The 16766-nt window shown below is 33.0% G+C and overlaps 2 protein-coding genes across 2 annotated transcripts in view; one reads left to right on the forward strand and one right to left on the reverse strand.

Moving 5' to 3' along the window:
* LOC127698201 (uncharacterized) lies at nt 1-11605 on the reverse strand. The gene is made up of 3 exons (XM_052201557.1): nt 11463-11605; nt 3104-3197; nt 1-679 (listed from the first exon to the last, which is right to left on the reverse strand). Exons 1-3 carry the CDS (start codon nt 11588-11590, stop codon nt 455-457), a joined length of 447 nt encoding a protein of 148 aa, XP_052057517.1. The 5' UTR covers nt 11591-11605; the 3' UTR covers nt 1-454.
* The window catches only part of LOC127739455 (G patch domain-containing protein 2-like), a 24142-nt gene continuing 18940 nt past the window's right edge, over nt 11565-16766 (forward strand). The window contains exon 1 of the mRNA XM_052251241.1: nt 11565-11677. The gene's annotated coding sequence lies outside the window, so the exon portion shown is untranslated. The remainder of the gene's footprint in view (nt 11678-16766) is intronic.

A 16766-nucleotide genomic window follows, 5' to 3' on the forward strand; every position in this document is an offset into this window, starting at 1 on the left:
TTAAAATTCATATTTAATTTATCATTGAAATTAAGAAATAGAAATGCAGAAAAAAATCAAACAAGTATCATGAAAATTACAAAACAAAAAAAAAATTATGTATAAATAGATATTTTACAAAAACATCATACAAGAATAAATGTGATAAAAAAATATCTGTACTTAATAATATTAAGCACTAATTTGAAGTGAATGATGTTTGTATGTGTGAATTTAAAATAAAGGAAATCCCTTTCTCCAATTTATTGAAAGCCCTAGTGAGAATATAGTTTGTAACAAAATTTGGTTAAAAAAGATAGCCAAAATGTAAAAATGATAAAAACACAACACTGTATACAGCTGTTGGCAATAAAAAATGTCTTACTCAACAAGTGGCAAGACATTACAGTACTAGAATAACAAAACATGGTGCAATAATACTGATGTCTAAAGTGGTAATAAATATCACAGGTTATTAAGCCTTCATAACATAGTCCTCATCCCGTCTAAACATTAATTCACTCTGATATTTTGAAGTCTCGTGGTGAAAATCTGGGCGAAGGAGTTTACTACGATCACGAGCTGGGTATTTGGACTCCACTCTATTGCGGTCTTCAACATTGTAAAACATTTGTTCCCTCTTTTCTAAAAATAGATTCTCATCATGCTCAAAATGTGGGACACCTCCAAGCTCAGCATTCTGTAAAATATATCAATCATAAATAATTATTCCACTATTTCCAACATTTTAAATGAACATGTCTAATTTTATTGATATAAAACATCTCAAACTGAACTTAAAATACCTAGGCACAGATAAAGAAAATTTCAAATCAAAGTCAGCTAATTGGACCTCAGCACAGATAACTAAAATTTCAAATCAAAGTCAGTTTATTGGACCTCAGCACAGAAAAAGAAAATTTCAAATTTAAGTCAGCTTATTAGACCTTAGCGCAGATGAAATAAAATGCTCCGCAGGGCGCAGCTTGATACGACCGTAGAGGTCGAACCCTGAACAGTTGGGGCAAGTATGGACACAACATTCAAGCTTGATACAGCTCTTGAATTTGGATTGTAATTAAATATTTGACACAGCATAGGTTTCTGACACAGAATGAATGTGGTCTAAGAACTTAAAAATTTTAAATTGGACATTCACCTATTATGGTCCAATATCCAAAATCTAAATACATGGTTAGATTCAGCATATCAAAGAACCCCAAGAATTCAAGTTTTGATGAAATCAAACAAAGTTTAATTTTGGACCCTTTGGACCTTAATGTAGACCAATTTGAAAAAAGAACCAAAAAATAAGAATCTAAATACACGGTTAGATTCGGCATATCAAAGAACCCCAATAATTCAATTTTTGATGAAATCAAACAAAGTTTAATTTTGGACCCTTTGGACCTCAATGTTGACCAATTTAAAAACGGGGCCCAAAATCCAAAAACTTAATACACGGTTAGAATCAGCATATTAAAAAACCCCAAGAATTCAAGAATAAAACCCCATTGAAATTGGTCAAGAAATACGCAATTTATACGAAGTATCTTCTTTTGCACAATACTGTGCAATTGAATATTTCTTGCTATTGCGCAATACTGTACAATTGACAATTTCTTGCTATTGCGCAATATTGTGCTATTGGATATTTCTTGCTATTGCACAATACTGTGCAATTGAAGATTTCTTGCTATTGCGCAATACTGTGCAATTGAAGATTTCTTGCTATTGTGCAATACTGTGCAATTGAAATTTTTTTGCTATTGCACAATACTTATTATATAATAATTTACACATCCTGTTTGGTGTGCATCTCCTACCATATCATTATTATTTGCTTTTAAATATAAATAACCAACTTAAAATGGAAAATTTTAAAAGAAAAAAAAAAGGAAAAAAAAAAAATCCCCCCCCCCCCAAATTTTTTGAACCCCCTTATGATTCATCACCCCCAAACTCAATCCCAGCCTTCCTTTTGTGGTATGGTACCTTGCAGTACAATTTCAGAGAGATCCATACACTTGAACACAAGTTATTGTCTGGAAACTAGAAAATGCTTATTAATGGCCCCTTTTTGGCCCCTTATTCCTAAACGTTTTGGGCAATTACCCCCAAACTCAATTCCAGCTTTCCTTTTGTGATATGGAACCTTGTAGTACAATTTCAGAAAGATCCATACACTTACACACAAGTTATTGTCATGAAACTAGAAAAATGCTTGTTTTTTGCCCCTTTTTTGGCCCCTAATTCCTAATATTTTGAGGCAATTACCCCCAAAATCAATCCCAGCATTTCCTGTGTGATATGGAACCTTGTGGTACAATGTCAGAGAGATCCATACACTAACACACAAGTTATGTCTGGAAGTTACAAAAATGCTTATTTTTGGCCCCTTTTTGGCCCCTAATTCCTTAACTGTTGGTACCATAACCCCCAAAATCAATCCCAACCTTCCTTTTGTGGTATTGGACCGTATGGTAAAATTTCATAGAGATCCATTCACTTAAACTAAAGTTAGAGTGCGAAAACCAATGTGTCTTCGGACGACAACGACGCCAACGTCATACCAATATACGACCGGTTGTCGCAAAAATTTTTTGCGGTTGTATAAAAAAAATAAAATAAAAGTCAGCTTATTGGACTTCAGCAAAGAAATAAAAAACTTCAGGTCTAAGTCAGCTTATTGCACTTCAGCAAAGATAAAGGCAACTTCAGAGCAATCACAAATATCAATGTGAGCTTATTGGACCTCAGCACAGATAATGACAACTTCTTTTCAAAGTCATCTTATTGGGCCTCATGCAGCATAGATAAAGACAACTTCATATCAATATCAGCTTATTGGGCCTCAGCATAGATAAAGACAACTTCATATCAATCTCAGCTTATTGGACAACAGCACAAATATCAAAGTTAACTTATTGGACCTCAACAATGATAAAGACAACTTCAGATCAAAGTCAACTTATTGTATGTTTTTATCTGTTAACATTTTAGTTTTCCTTTGTTTCTTTTTTTGGGGGAGGGGGTAGAAATACATGCCTTACAAGCTGCACATAGACAAATGAATCACTTAATTCATAAAGATTGTTTATTCAACTTCCATATAAATATATACCTGTACTATTAATTTCCTGTTTTTCATGTCTGTTTTCCATTCTGGTACATACAATGAAGGAACAACTGGGTGATTTCTGGAGTAGTCTGGTACCCTAATAAAACAGTCAAAAAGGAAATCATTATTCTTTGTTTGGTATTTCATTATTTAGGCAAATGGAATACCAATTATTTCCTAAATTCATTTTTGAATTAATTATTAAATCATAATAGATATTTTGTATCCTAACTAAGTCTTCCTGTAAAAATAATAAATAAAAAATATTTGTTGATATTATTATATTAAATCAGGAACATATATATTGACATTATTTAAGATATACTGTTCCCAGATTCAATACTTAGAAAGAATAAAACAGTAGAGTTTGGATATTTTAGATGATTTTAAATCAAAACAATCAAACAAGACAAATATCTTTTATAAAAACAAGAGTGCAGATGCTGAAATGTCTCACCTTCTTTACTAATCATTGATATTATGTTGATAGTCCTAAATATAAAGCTTTATTACAACTGTCACATAAACTTATCATTAACCAAGTAAACTAAACATTGACCAATGAACCATGAAAATGAGGTCAAGGTCAGATGAACCATGCTAGGCAGGCATGTTCAGCTAACAATTCTTCCATACAACAAATATGGTTGACCTATTGCTTATAGTTTAAGAAAAAAAGACCAAAACACAAAAACTTAACACTGAGCAATGAACCTTGAAAATGAGGTCAAGGTCAAATAAAACCTGCGTGACTGACATATAGATCATAAAATATTTCCATACACCAAATGTAGTTGAACTATTGCATATAGTATTAGAAAAAAAGATCAAATTTCAAAAACTTAACTTTGACCACTGAACCATGAAAATGAGGTCAAGGTCAGATGACACCTGCCAGCTAGACATGTACACCTTACAATCATTCCATACACCAAATATAGTAGACCTATTGCATGCAGTATTAGAAAAAAAGACCAAAACTCAAAAACTTAACTTTGACCACTGAACCGTGAAAATGAGGTCAAGGTCAGATGACACCTGCCAGCTAGACATGTACACCTTACAATCATTCCATACACCAAATAGTGTAGACCTATTGCATACAGTATAAGAAAAACAGACCAAAACACAAAACTTAACTTTGACCACTGAACCGTGAAAATGAGGTCAAGGTCAGAAGACACCTGCCAGCTAGACATGTACACCTTACAATCATTCCATACACCAAATATTGTAGACCTATTGCATACAGTATAAGAAAAACAGACCAAAACACAAAAACTCAACTATAACCACTGAACCATGAAAATGAGGTCAAGGTCAGATGACACCTGCCAGTTAGACATGTACACCTTACAATCCTTCCATACACCAAATATAGTAGACCTGTTGCATAGAGTATAAGAAATACAGACCAAAACACAAAAACTTAACTATAACCACTGAACCATGAAAATGAGGTCAAGGTCAGATGACACCTGCCAGTTGGACATGTACACCTTACAGTCCTTCCATACACCGAATATACTAGACCTATTGCTTATAGTATCTGAGATATGGACTTGACCACGAAAACTTAACCTTGTTCACTGATCCATGAAATGAGGTCGAGGTCAAGTGAAAACTGTCTGATGGGCATGAGGACCTTGCAAGGTACGCACATACCATATATAGTTATCCTATTACTTATAATAAGAGAGAATTTAACATTACAAAAAATCTTAACTTTTTTTTCAAGTAGTCACTGAACCATGAAAATGAGGTCAAGGACATTGGACATGTGACTGACAGAAACTTCGTAACATGAGGCATCCATATACAAAGTATGAAGCATCCAGGTCTTCCACCCTCTAAAATATAAAGCTTTTAAGAAGTTAGCTAACGCCGCCGCCGCCGGATCACTATCCCTATGTCGAGCTTTCTGCGACAAAAGTCGCAGGCTCGACAAAAACCAGAATATTACCAACTGATTTTTCTTTCAAACAATGTTTGAGTTGTCATTTTAAAACATAGTTAAAATAAGGCTACTGTAAACTCTGACATTTTACAATATTTCAATAAAAGCTAAAAATTGACAAAACTCGCATTTTAACTTCTGTAAACATTGCAACGATTCTTACATCATGGCTTGCATATTTGTCTGTTGTTCAACTGTTGCATTTATAAATGCTTGAAATAATTTCTGAATTTACAGTTTTCAACAAGAAACATTCATTTCAAATATTGAAATAAATAAACTCTATCTTTAATCTGTGACATGTACATAAATAGATTTATAATATTTCAATGCATATTCTTTTCTTTGTAATATGTTGTCTAAATAATAATATAAGTATGTTAATCATAATCATGCAGTATTTTTATCACAAAAGTGCATAATATTTTTATATGGTGAAAATTTGGCATCAAATATCTCTTCATCTGTTTTACTATGCTAAAAATTCCTTATTTAAAATAAAATTGGTAGAAAAACACTGGAATACTGAAAGATAAAAACAATCTAAATAAATAACATAACTAAACCTCCCACTTTAAATTTCTGCTATAATTCTAGCACAAAAGACCGGATTGAACCTTATTAAAACTCCATTTTATGGCAAATTTTGAAAGCTATAAGAAAGATGAAACAAAAAAAGACAATCAGACATATTTTTCTGATCAATATCTCCTGGAGTAAGAAAATATCTCCAATTAGATGAAATCTGTTGTTTTAATCTTGGCAAAAAGTATTTTGATATATAAACACATATACGGAAAAAAATCAGGCAATTATGATATAATGTACAATGTGGCAGCACTACCCATTGTGGAAAGTTCTTAAAAGTCAGGATGTTTAGATTGTATAACGTTTTGTTATGTCAGTTGCCTTTTATAGTTGATCATACAATATGGGTTTTGCTCATTGTTGAAGGCAGTACAGTGACCCATAATTGCTTAAATCAACGTTATTTCGACTATGTTTGAAAGTTTTCTCATTGGCACTATGCCTCATCTAATGTTATATTATAGAAAAAATGGTTAGATGTTTTCGCTTATATTACAGCACCAATTAACACTCCCCCTTTTTGGGGTTTTCATACTAAAAACCTTCCATTTCTTCTTTTGAAACTACTTGTATTTTGCATTTATCTAAAGACTATAATGGGCAACTGGTAATTTTTCACATAAATTTAATTTTATGCCATAGAGAACTTTGAAGCAAAGATAAAAAACATGTAAAACCAGTAAAATTCTGAAAATCAATGAGAGAGGACTGCAAGAATTATTTCGGGGAAGAAATAAAAATTATGCATTCAAGCTACAGTGCCCACAAGGGAAATAACCCACATTAAACTTTACTTACAAAATTTGGGAATAGCACTGCTTATCCTCATAATAGTTCTCTTATTATAGTAATACTATATATACACATGTACATTTGTGTATGTATAAATATCATGTCATTTAAAGCTGCATATTTACTTTTTGGTGTGACTATTTATACAAAGCCATGCATATTTGATTATATAGTTCTGTTAAAAAACGATCCATTATTGTTAAATATAGTCTATTTATCTAAGCATTACACATTCATATAAATTTATCAAATATAATAAAAGGAAGCATACATGTGAACATTTCTAAATAACTATTACCTGTTTTTTCAAAACTGCATAAAATAAAAGTGAAGGACATAACATGTGATTTGCCATTAAAACACAATATATATACACTGTACTGCACTTGCAAAAATACAACTAAGTAGGTATACCCATAATCAAGCACACTGTGTCTTACTAAGGAAATGATTACAAGTAAGATAGTGACCATTTCTGTACAATGAATTCATTAATGGTTAGGAGGTTTTATAAGGCCACTTTTTTAAACACCTTAAATTTGAAAAATCAAAAAGTATTAAATTTCTCATACATGTATATTATTCCTTCAGATGTTTATAAGACATTAGTCTGTCACATATCAGTATAATACTTTATTTATATTTCAGAATCTTAACCTTAAATTTTGTATAAGGGCTTCAAAATTGTTGAATTTAATGAGACATTTCTGCACTCAAATGTCCATATCATATCATTTATATCATTCTACATTGAATTCCTTTATCAATAAAATTAACACAATTCTGAAAGGGTTAAAGCATTTTATTTTTTGGAATTTCAAGGGCCAGTTGTATGCACTGTTCACATTTTATTCTGTTGACCATTTATTGAAGTATGGTCAAAGGGAAGCTTTTTCCTCTCCTTGCTCTTTTTCTACTTTCCCAATCTTGCCATTAGCTTTAAAATGAGAAATGTAACTGTGTATTTGAAATACTATAAGTATTTCTAATGAATTCTTGCCTTTCTTTAGTTAAAAATTAGCTAAACTAGGTAAAAAATTTGAACTAAGCCTAACGTCTAAATCGCTCAACTGCATTTATTTTTCCTAAACAGCAAGAATATGCTTTTCAACCATCAGAACCAAATGAATAACATATTATATGAACAACAAACATGTACCTAGCAAGTTTCACTTGGTTCAGTACATATGTATAACAGTGGCGGATCCAGAAATTTTCATAAGTGGGGGCCCACTGACTGCCTAAGAGGGGCCCGCTCCGGTCATGCTTCAGTGATTCCCTATATAATCAACCAATTTTTTCCCAGAAAAGGGGGCCCGAGCCCCCCTCTAAATCCGCCTCTGTATAAGTTCTTGAAAACTTGACTGACTTTCAAGCCCCTTGAAGCCATACATGTATTTGACTTTTCTTGATGACCAAAGTAGCATCACTTGTTGAGGACCTTCACAGGAATATAACTGTCAAGCTTGGTTGCAATTTGTTCAGCCTTTCTTGAGAAGATGTTTCCTATGTTAAGTCATTCAGAAATAAGATTAGGCCATGTTTAATTGACAAATCTGCACCAATGTAATAATCCACTGAAAGGAACCTGAATGATCTTTTCTGCCATGTCAAGTGTGATTTAATTTGTGGTACTCAACTGATGGCAAAAGTTCACATGGCAGAAAAAGAGATAAAAAATGCAAAGACAAAAATAAGGAAAGGGTTGGTGTTAGCTGAGGTGTCCAATATTTCTGTCTTTTAAAATTATGGATGTCACTAAGACATGACCTTTAAAAAAGATTTTATTAAATAATTTTGGCCTCTCAGACATACATTTGAATGAATCATGAAAATACAGAAAGTGTCATATAATAATTGAAACCTTCATGTTGACAGTGTACTATATAAAGTGAAAAATAAATCTGTAGAATGTTTAATGTATAAATCTAGCTGTCTAAATGTGAACTGATTACCTGAAAGCTCTGTTAAAGAAAATTAAAAAAATCAATTCAAAAATTTCACTTGTCTTATATATATGCTGTATATATAAAGCAGACTATATATAATTATCATTAAAGAATCAAATGTTACTAACATAAAATTAGAACAAATGAACTGTTAAAAAGAGATATTTGTTAACCCATGCTTGAAAAATCAAACACACACTGTTGGAAATGTATGTTTGTGAAGAATGCCTTTTTCTCAAAATGGCTCTTTCGACAATATAAACTTAGTATAGTCGTTAAAACCTATATATATAGCCTAAAAATAACAACCATCAACATTCAATCTATCTAGGCGTGGATCAGTTTGAAAATAAACTGATGCAGTTACTAAATTAGATTATATATGTAGGACTAGGAGGTGCGATGGGGATGCTGAAGTGCGATGGTCCTTTCGCTGAAGTGCGATGGTTTTGCATGACGTTAGGATATTGTGACATTTTAAAATACAATGTTATTAAATTGAATGGATTGACAGACAGGAGAATAAGATTTGTAGATGAAGGTTTCATGCATACAATAGAAAGGAAACAGAATGAAACGAACGATTTAAGTCCTGAACAGTTTTGAGCATTAGAGGTGGAGGTTACAAAAATATGTAAAACTAAGTCGGACAGCAAACCATGGGGAAAAAGACGGATAAAAGATGATCTTGGTCTGCAGATGGGCTAACCAGTGTTCGGAAGCATGCATAATGTATGCTGCAAACGTTTTGTACGACAAATAAAATGTCTTGATCTTAATATGAATTTTGACTTCTCTTCAAGTATACATCTCATGAGTGTGTGTGGACAACTTAACAATAAAATAAAATAAATTATTAGCAATGTGTTCGTTGTATCAAGTAACGATAATTTTATTTTATTCTTGAGATGAATCCTGCTTTGTAAGAAAACACACAATCTTAGTAATTTTATTGTGTTTACAGTATTAATCTTCTGTAATGGGTGTACATGGTCCCACTTTGGTGTACTTCTCAATTTTTGCTGCTCAGTGGAGAAGCAGCTCATTCTCAAGCTTTTGACAGAACAAGCGTCACGTCTCAATATGAGAATAAAATGAACTTTCACTGAGGACTTAAAAAATAGCCAGTGGTTATATTTGATGATATTACCAATTAAAAGATGCTCTCAATACTATGTCACATGATTAAAAACAATCAAAGAAATAGTCGGTGAAGCAAGAAATTTTGGTAAGGATTCATTTTGTAAGTGACTTTTTAAATAGATACCAAACTGACTAGAGAGATTAACTCTTGCATACAGACAAGCTAGAGTACAGCTGCATGTTCCTTCCAGAGTTTCATTGAAGAGCATATGAACCTTATTTGTAATTCCAAAAGAAGCTTGAGCTTTTCAGAATTGCAGGTACTGACCCTATGCTGCATTACAAAGGGTTAACAATGACAAATGTCAGCTAGCGTGTCCTTTTAACTTCTTGGAAATCCTTTTTGGCACATGTACATGTAAGATACCAGTAAGGGAAGGGCTAAAATTTAACACCACAATACCGAATTTAAAACTCAAACTTTTTATTTTTTCAAGAATTGCAACAGATTACCTATTCATCTGTGTAATTTTCATGAAAAATTACCTTTAGCAAAACTGAAAACTTTGACTTAATTCTTTAAAAAATGCCCTGTTCTTGCCATTTCTATGCCAATTTTCATTGGTAAAAAGGTAATTTGAAAAGACAATGATTTATGCAGCCTTAGCATGTACTTCAGTTGAAGCAATAAATTCTTATAACCTGGCACTTCAGAAAAAGCAGTTTTCCAAGTTATTTTGACACAATGGAAATCTTTTTTGTCAAGGTTATCAAATGCATAGTATACCATGAGAACATGATATACTGGTACTTGTTGTCCACACACTGAAAATAAAAACCAAGAGGCAACTTTTTCCTTAAAGTTGACCTGAACTTACTTAATATATTTCACAGGCAACCTACATGTAACAAAGTAAAAGTATATCTGCAATGACTTTTAATTGTTGCCCATTTCACTAGATATTAATATGACTTTTTCTACAGGTGTCACATTGACAGGTGCCCATTTGTAGGGTTCCTTTCTTAGAGTATCGCTGTTCACATGACTAAAGTGTTCTGCCAATTAATGGATATTTCTGATCTGATAAATGTTCCATTAATCATTTCAAAAAGACTCTTAGTAATGCTTATGTCTTTTTTGTAAGACAAGTTTCCAATTTTGATTTTATGAATGAATAGGCTTTTTCTCGAATCATGTGTTTCGATGGAAAAGATTGTCAATTGTGCACGCCTTTATGACGTACTTCATTTACCAGATAGAAGGCACGCCTGTATCCCTGCACTATTAAAGATTCAAGCATTTTCAGGATCGTCATCCTGCAGGGTAGTCTAGAAATAATTGATGTTCTGTAAGTACGTAATCTCATTCCCGTAAGATTAAAGGGATGGTGACCAACTAATAAGATTTTAATTTCCCGAATATTTTGTGCAGTATAGCATCATACTTTTTCACTCGTTCGCTCAACATGTTAGAAGTGACAATGTCTACATTTTGGTCACATGGTGATGGAAGTCACATGACAGATTCATCTAACTACAGTATCCGGAACTGGTGTATTGCCTGGTTCACCTTGGGTCAGTAGGGGTAAAATGAGTCATGAGACATTGCGACGTGAAGTTATTTGCTATGTGACATCGAATTTTACCACAAAAAGGCGCCAGTTGAAAAATGATGCATCTCTTTTAGGATTCTATGGCGGAAGAAAATCACACTAGTCACTAGGCACAGAATCCCAAAAGGGATTACATGATTAGTATTTTAGAAAAAATACTCAATTCATCTTTAAGACTGTAATTCATTTAAAATCATGCCATTTCCAGCCAGTCAAGTGAGTTACTGCATGTAAATGCTAAATGTTCTCACTTCATGATTTTGTTGTCCTTGGCAACTGCTCATTTTTGTGATTTTTGGCCCCTAACAGAAAAATTTAACAGAATATAAAGCATAATATAACATTATGCATTAATCTTTGCACAATTTCTGTATAACTACCTCTGACGACTGTATTTAAAAAGGTTTTCAGCAAATTTTTGGTTGATTTTTGCCTTTCCTGCTCCTTCCATTTTGCTGATTGAAATAACACGAGATTGTGCGAGAAGTGGCGAGATGAAAACAAACATGGAGGCTCAGCTGTGACATATTGCATTTTTTGCAAACAGAAAGCAGTTTATTCTCACTTTTATGCTAATTTTATTGAAATGCTAAATGTATGAGCTATCAAAGATTACTTAATTCATTTTTTTTCACATCACATATCGTTAAACTGATTGGGTACTTCACCAGATGGGGAGAAGTTCCCCAAAATTTGTAATTATTGGAAGCATTTGTGTATTCTTTATAATTATATACACCAAGGATCGTTGTTTAAATTAAATTATGCGAATTTTTTAGTATAAATTTTAATGAGTTTTTACATGATTGTGATTTTGGATCACACATAAATTTTTAATGTGTAAGTTTAATCTCTTTTTCATTTTTTTATGTACACATTTTTGTATATGTAAATTCTACAAGCTGTATTGCTTTTGAATAAAAGAGTATTATTATTATTTGAGATCTGTTACACACAATTAATTTATTTGATAATTAAGAGATCAAATTAATCAATTTGAAATTGAGATATGTGTATGAAGGCCAAAAAGATTATGTCTGTTTTGGGTTACCTGATCACTAGTCAGGGGTGCTACTTAGACATGTGATTTCATCATCACTTATTTCAGTGATTTGATAAATTCAGTTATCACCTATTTAAGTGATTTTAGTGTTTTCTTTGATCTTCAAATGCTAATTTCATTGATTTTACATATTTTCACAATCTTTTCTATAATTTTCCCACATAAATCAATTATCCCTTTTTCTTTGTATATTAATTTCACCAGTGCGCTTGGGCAGTAAGTTAGTGGCTAAAGCTTTTAAAAGTACCCTTGGGAATTTTTCTGTAATCAAAAATTCATTAACTACGCTTACTATCAGACAAAGATCAACAATATTAGGTAACCTGATTGGTTTTCTTTAGAGTTAGAATGATCTACTTCAAGGTTATGACCTGATCTACAAACTATTCCAGTTTTTGCATATTTTAAAAAAACTGTAAAAGTGTCAGGCTTATCAAGCAAAAGACAATTTTTGCATATACATAGTTCTTTTTTCAATGGAATTGTTGTCTTTTTACCAAGAAAAAAATCAAGCTTGTGGGAAAAATATCAAGAAAATGTTATAAACACTTATTAAAGTGATTACATTTTAACTTCTAAAATTACTTGTTTCAGTGATTTTTAAAAGTCTGTGTGAAAATTTTTAATATTTCACAGCCAAAATCACTCGAGGGAGTGATTCTGAAATCACTTGTTTAAGTAGAACCCCTGACTGCTGACCGACCCTAAACCATTTTATTTCCACCTTAAAGGCGAAAATTTTTTTTGGGACCTTTTTATGCAGAAAATTATTATTTTTCGGTCATTTTCCAGGTATGCCATGCTTATGAAATTCACATTACTCCTTATTAACATGGTTGTTTTCAAATATAAAATAAGTTTTATAAAACGGGAAGATCAGTCGACAAGTCAACCGAAGCGTTTATCAATAGAACGGCAATCAATGGACACATGACCAACCCGGGAACAGATAAGACACAAAAGAACAAACAAAAACATTCAATGTTGAAACTAAATACATATAAAAAACACGAACCCCGAAAAAAAATGTGGCGACCTCCAGTGCTCCGGAAGGGTAAGCAGGTCCTGCTTCTTGCTAGACACCCGATCGTAGCGTTTCTCACTAAGGTCATTTTCGAATCAAAGGAGGGGTTTCTACGACAACGGATGAAGGTCACTTGGGACACAGATACCCAAGGTGAATTAATAGTCTTTTGGACGAACGGACAATGGGAATACGAAATCAAACGGCGACTTTTAAGTCTTGACTTATAAGTGAGGGATATAAATCTAAGATGTTTTCAAGGTTATTGTATTGAGCCTGTATTATTAAATGTTAATACTGCATGTAAGACTTAAAGTATAGTTAATATCCAAAGTCCATATATCTATTTTTTGCCGAGGCAAATGATCGCAGAACTCTCTCGGTGTCGATATTCACTTCTCTGTGAATATGTATGAGCGCCAACGAAGATAGTCTGTCCTATACCATGGTTGAACGGAGATAGTTTTCAGTCGCCGTAATGCACTAAATGACCGTTCAGTAATTGATGTAGTTACTGGCATTGTAACTAGGATTGACACGATTGCAAACTATTGAAGGATATAGTTCCTTTTTAGTCACTGCTAGAGACGACATCAGAGATTTGGGCTACTCTATAACATCTGGACCCGACCAGCGTCTCTGCCATCTCTTTACCTCAGAGTTGAAGGTTTCTTGATTGTGCAGGTATAAGGTTCTGGCCTTGAAAACCATCAGAGTTATCCAGTAAACGTCCTGTGAGTTCCTCAATGAAATAGTCAAGAAGTGAGAAATACAAGGCTCGCTTCCAATACTGACTTGGAGTGTCAGCTGGATAGTTAGCCCGGTTGACCTGTCTTCCTACTCATTCGTAATTTAATTTCAGAATTATTTTTTTTGTGAAAAAAATGTGCAAGCAAATGATTTTTTGCGTAAAGGCAGCTACGCGCCTGTAAGTTATTAGCATTTTATATATATATATGACCTTAATTTTTTTGCGGCTGTATAATGGTATGTCGTTGTGGTTGTCGTCGTCCAAAGTTGTTTGGTTTCTAGACAATAACTTAAGTATGAGTGAATGGATCTTTATGAAATTCTACCACAAGGTTCCATATCCTACAACAAAAGGAAGGTTGGGATTGATTTTGGGGGTTATTGTCCGAACTGTTTAGGAATTAGGACCAAAAAGGGACCAAAAACAATAATTTTTCTTGTTTCAAGACAATAACTTGTGTATATGTGTATGGATCTCTATGAAATTGTATCACAAGGATCCATACCAGAAAAGAAAGGTTGGGATTGTTTTTGGGGGTTATGGCCCTAACCATTTAGGAATTAGGGGCTAAACACAAAACTTTACTGATACTTTGTATAAATTGCTTATTTCTTGACCAATTTGAAGTTTCAACGGGGTATAATTCCAATTCTTGATTTCTTGGGGTTCTTCAATATGCTGAATCTAACTGTATTTAGATTTTGGATATTGGACCATAATAGGTAAATGTCCAATTTCAATTTTTTAAGTTCTTAGACCACATTCATTCTGTGTCAGAAACCTATGCTGTGTCAAATATTTAATCACAATCCAAATTCAGAGCTGTATCAATCTTGACTGTTGTGTCCATACTTGCCCCAACTGTTCAGGGTTCAACCTCTGCAGTTGTATCAAGCTGTGCCCTGCAGAGCATTTTATTATTTACTGTTAATGGATAAATTTCAGTGATTTTGGGTAAATCTATGAATCTTAAATAAACAGATAAAACAAGAATTTAAGTATGCAAATAATTATAAAATAGTATAAGTGTATAACTCAAAATACAAAAACTAACACTAAAAGCACACATATATAAAGCACATAGACAGTCTATAATAAAATGAAGTATAAAATTTTGCAACTTAATCTTGTCAGCACTGATGTAAAGTAAAACTACAAATCTGCAATTTTTAGGAGAAAGAAGACTTTCAAGTCTCTAGAAATCCCTATACTGCTGGTTAGTGTTCTTTTAAATTTGAACATCAGAATTTCCAGTAGTGTTATCTTAACCCTTTCTGTGCTTTACAACTTAAAAGCCTCATCTCAACACAGATATGTACATCTTATGGAACCACCTACAGGAAAATTCCAGCATCCATTTACTTTTAACAAAAATCTCCTCTGAAAGTACTAGGCCATTTGGAATCAAACCTGTCCACATTCATCATTGGGGTATCTAGTTTGAATAATGGAGAATGTGTCCATGGGACACCATGGACACAGAGTATGCCCCCGCTTACATATAACGTTACAAATGGACATAACTCAAGAACAGTAAAAGCGAAGCCACCCATATTCGTTTGTAAAGGGGCATAAATCTGGAATGATAAAAGTGACACCACTCAAATTCAAACTTGATCTGTATCTCATGATCCTGCATGTTAACCAACTTTGTAGACAGGGCTAAAAATAGAACATTGTGTTAAAATGCAATTTTGTCTATTATCTTGAAAACCCCTATAGACAGAAAAATCTGGCAGGGGCAAATATGAGGTGACATGTATACTGAAGCTAAGCTGATCATTCCCTTTCATCAAGCCAAGAAAACATCTAAAGTTTGAAAGATGACATCATGATTTGGTTGACCACACATATTGTCCCACTTGCCACTGTAGTGTTCTCCTTGCTTTATTTATGACTTCATTGTATTACTATATAGAAATAAGAAGATGTGGTATGAGTGCCAATGAGACAACTCTCCATCCAAGTCACAATGTGTAAAAAGTAAACAATTATAGGTCAAAGTAGTTGGTTGAGGCAAACTTAAGTTAGAGAACAGAATTGAAAAATTCAGCAATTTATCAATTTAACACGGAGCCTTGGCTCACACCGAACAGCAAGCTATAAAGGGCCCCAAAATGACTAGTGTAAAACAGCTCAAACAGGAAAACCAACAGTCTAATCTATATAAAAAACGAGAAACACTTAAGCACCACATCAACAAACGACAACTACTGAAAAAGGTTCCTGACTTAGGACAGGTGCAAACAAATGCAGCGGGTTTAAACGTTTTAACAGGCGCAAACCTTCACCCTAACCTGAAATAATAGTGTAACATTACAACAGAGAAAGACACACTATAAAATATCAATTGAAATGGCTTAACTCAATCAAAAAGACATAACAAAAACAAGTAAACATACACTGAATGAATAAATTTGATCTACAAAATGTCAAAAAGACAACTATAACCTTGGACATGTATTTGACTTTTCACTGAAATTTTAAATGACATGAGCGTACATGTACATCACAGGCTACTGAAGCAGGAAATTCTTACCCCATGGGAACACCTGAGTTCACCTTGGTTTGTTTGAAGGGGTCCATCTTTAGAGTTTGGTGTATGATGATTTGTGGACTGTTATTTGTTTTTATTTTTTTCTGTTTTATTTTGGCCTTTGTATTTTTTCTGTTTTTCTTTGACTTGGAATTTTTTATTGGCTCTTTGGTATTTTCTTACTTTAAATGTATTTTGATAAAAGTTATCAATAACAAATTGGCTAACAATGCATGTGCAGCATTTTTTTTTAACATGATTGACAATAAAAATTGTCTTGTGGGTAATATAAGAAGGTTGACCTTGTAAC

This window comes from Mytilus californianus, unplaced genomic scaffold (assembly GCF_021869535.1).
Source record: "Mytilus californianus isolate M0D057914Y unplaced genomic scaffold, xbMytCali1.0.p SCAF_4, whole genome shotgun sequence".
Taxonomy (NCBI): domain Eukaryota; kingdom Metazoa; phylum Mollusca; class Bivalvia; order Mytilida; family Mytilidae; genus Mytilus; species Mytilus californianus.

What these genes read in the sequence shown, in the direction of transcription:
- LOC127698201 (XM_052201557.1), bottom strand. Translation starts at nt 11,590, where the DNA reads ATGTTTGTTTTCATCTCGCCACTTCTCGCACAATCTCGTGTTATTTCA. An exon ending in TTTAAATACAGTCGTCAGAG is followed by an intron (nt 3,198 to 11,462) that starts GTAGTTATACAG and finishes CTGTTTTATTAG; the next exon opens with GGTACCAGACTACTCCAGAA. An exon ending in ACAGGAAATTAATAGTACAG is followed by an intron (nt 680 to 3,103) that starts GTATATATTTAT and finishes TATATTTTACAG; the next exon opens with AATGCTGAGCTTGGAGGTGT.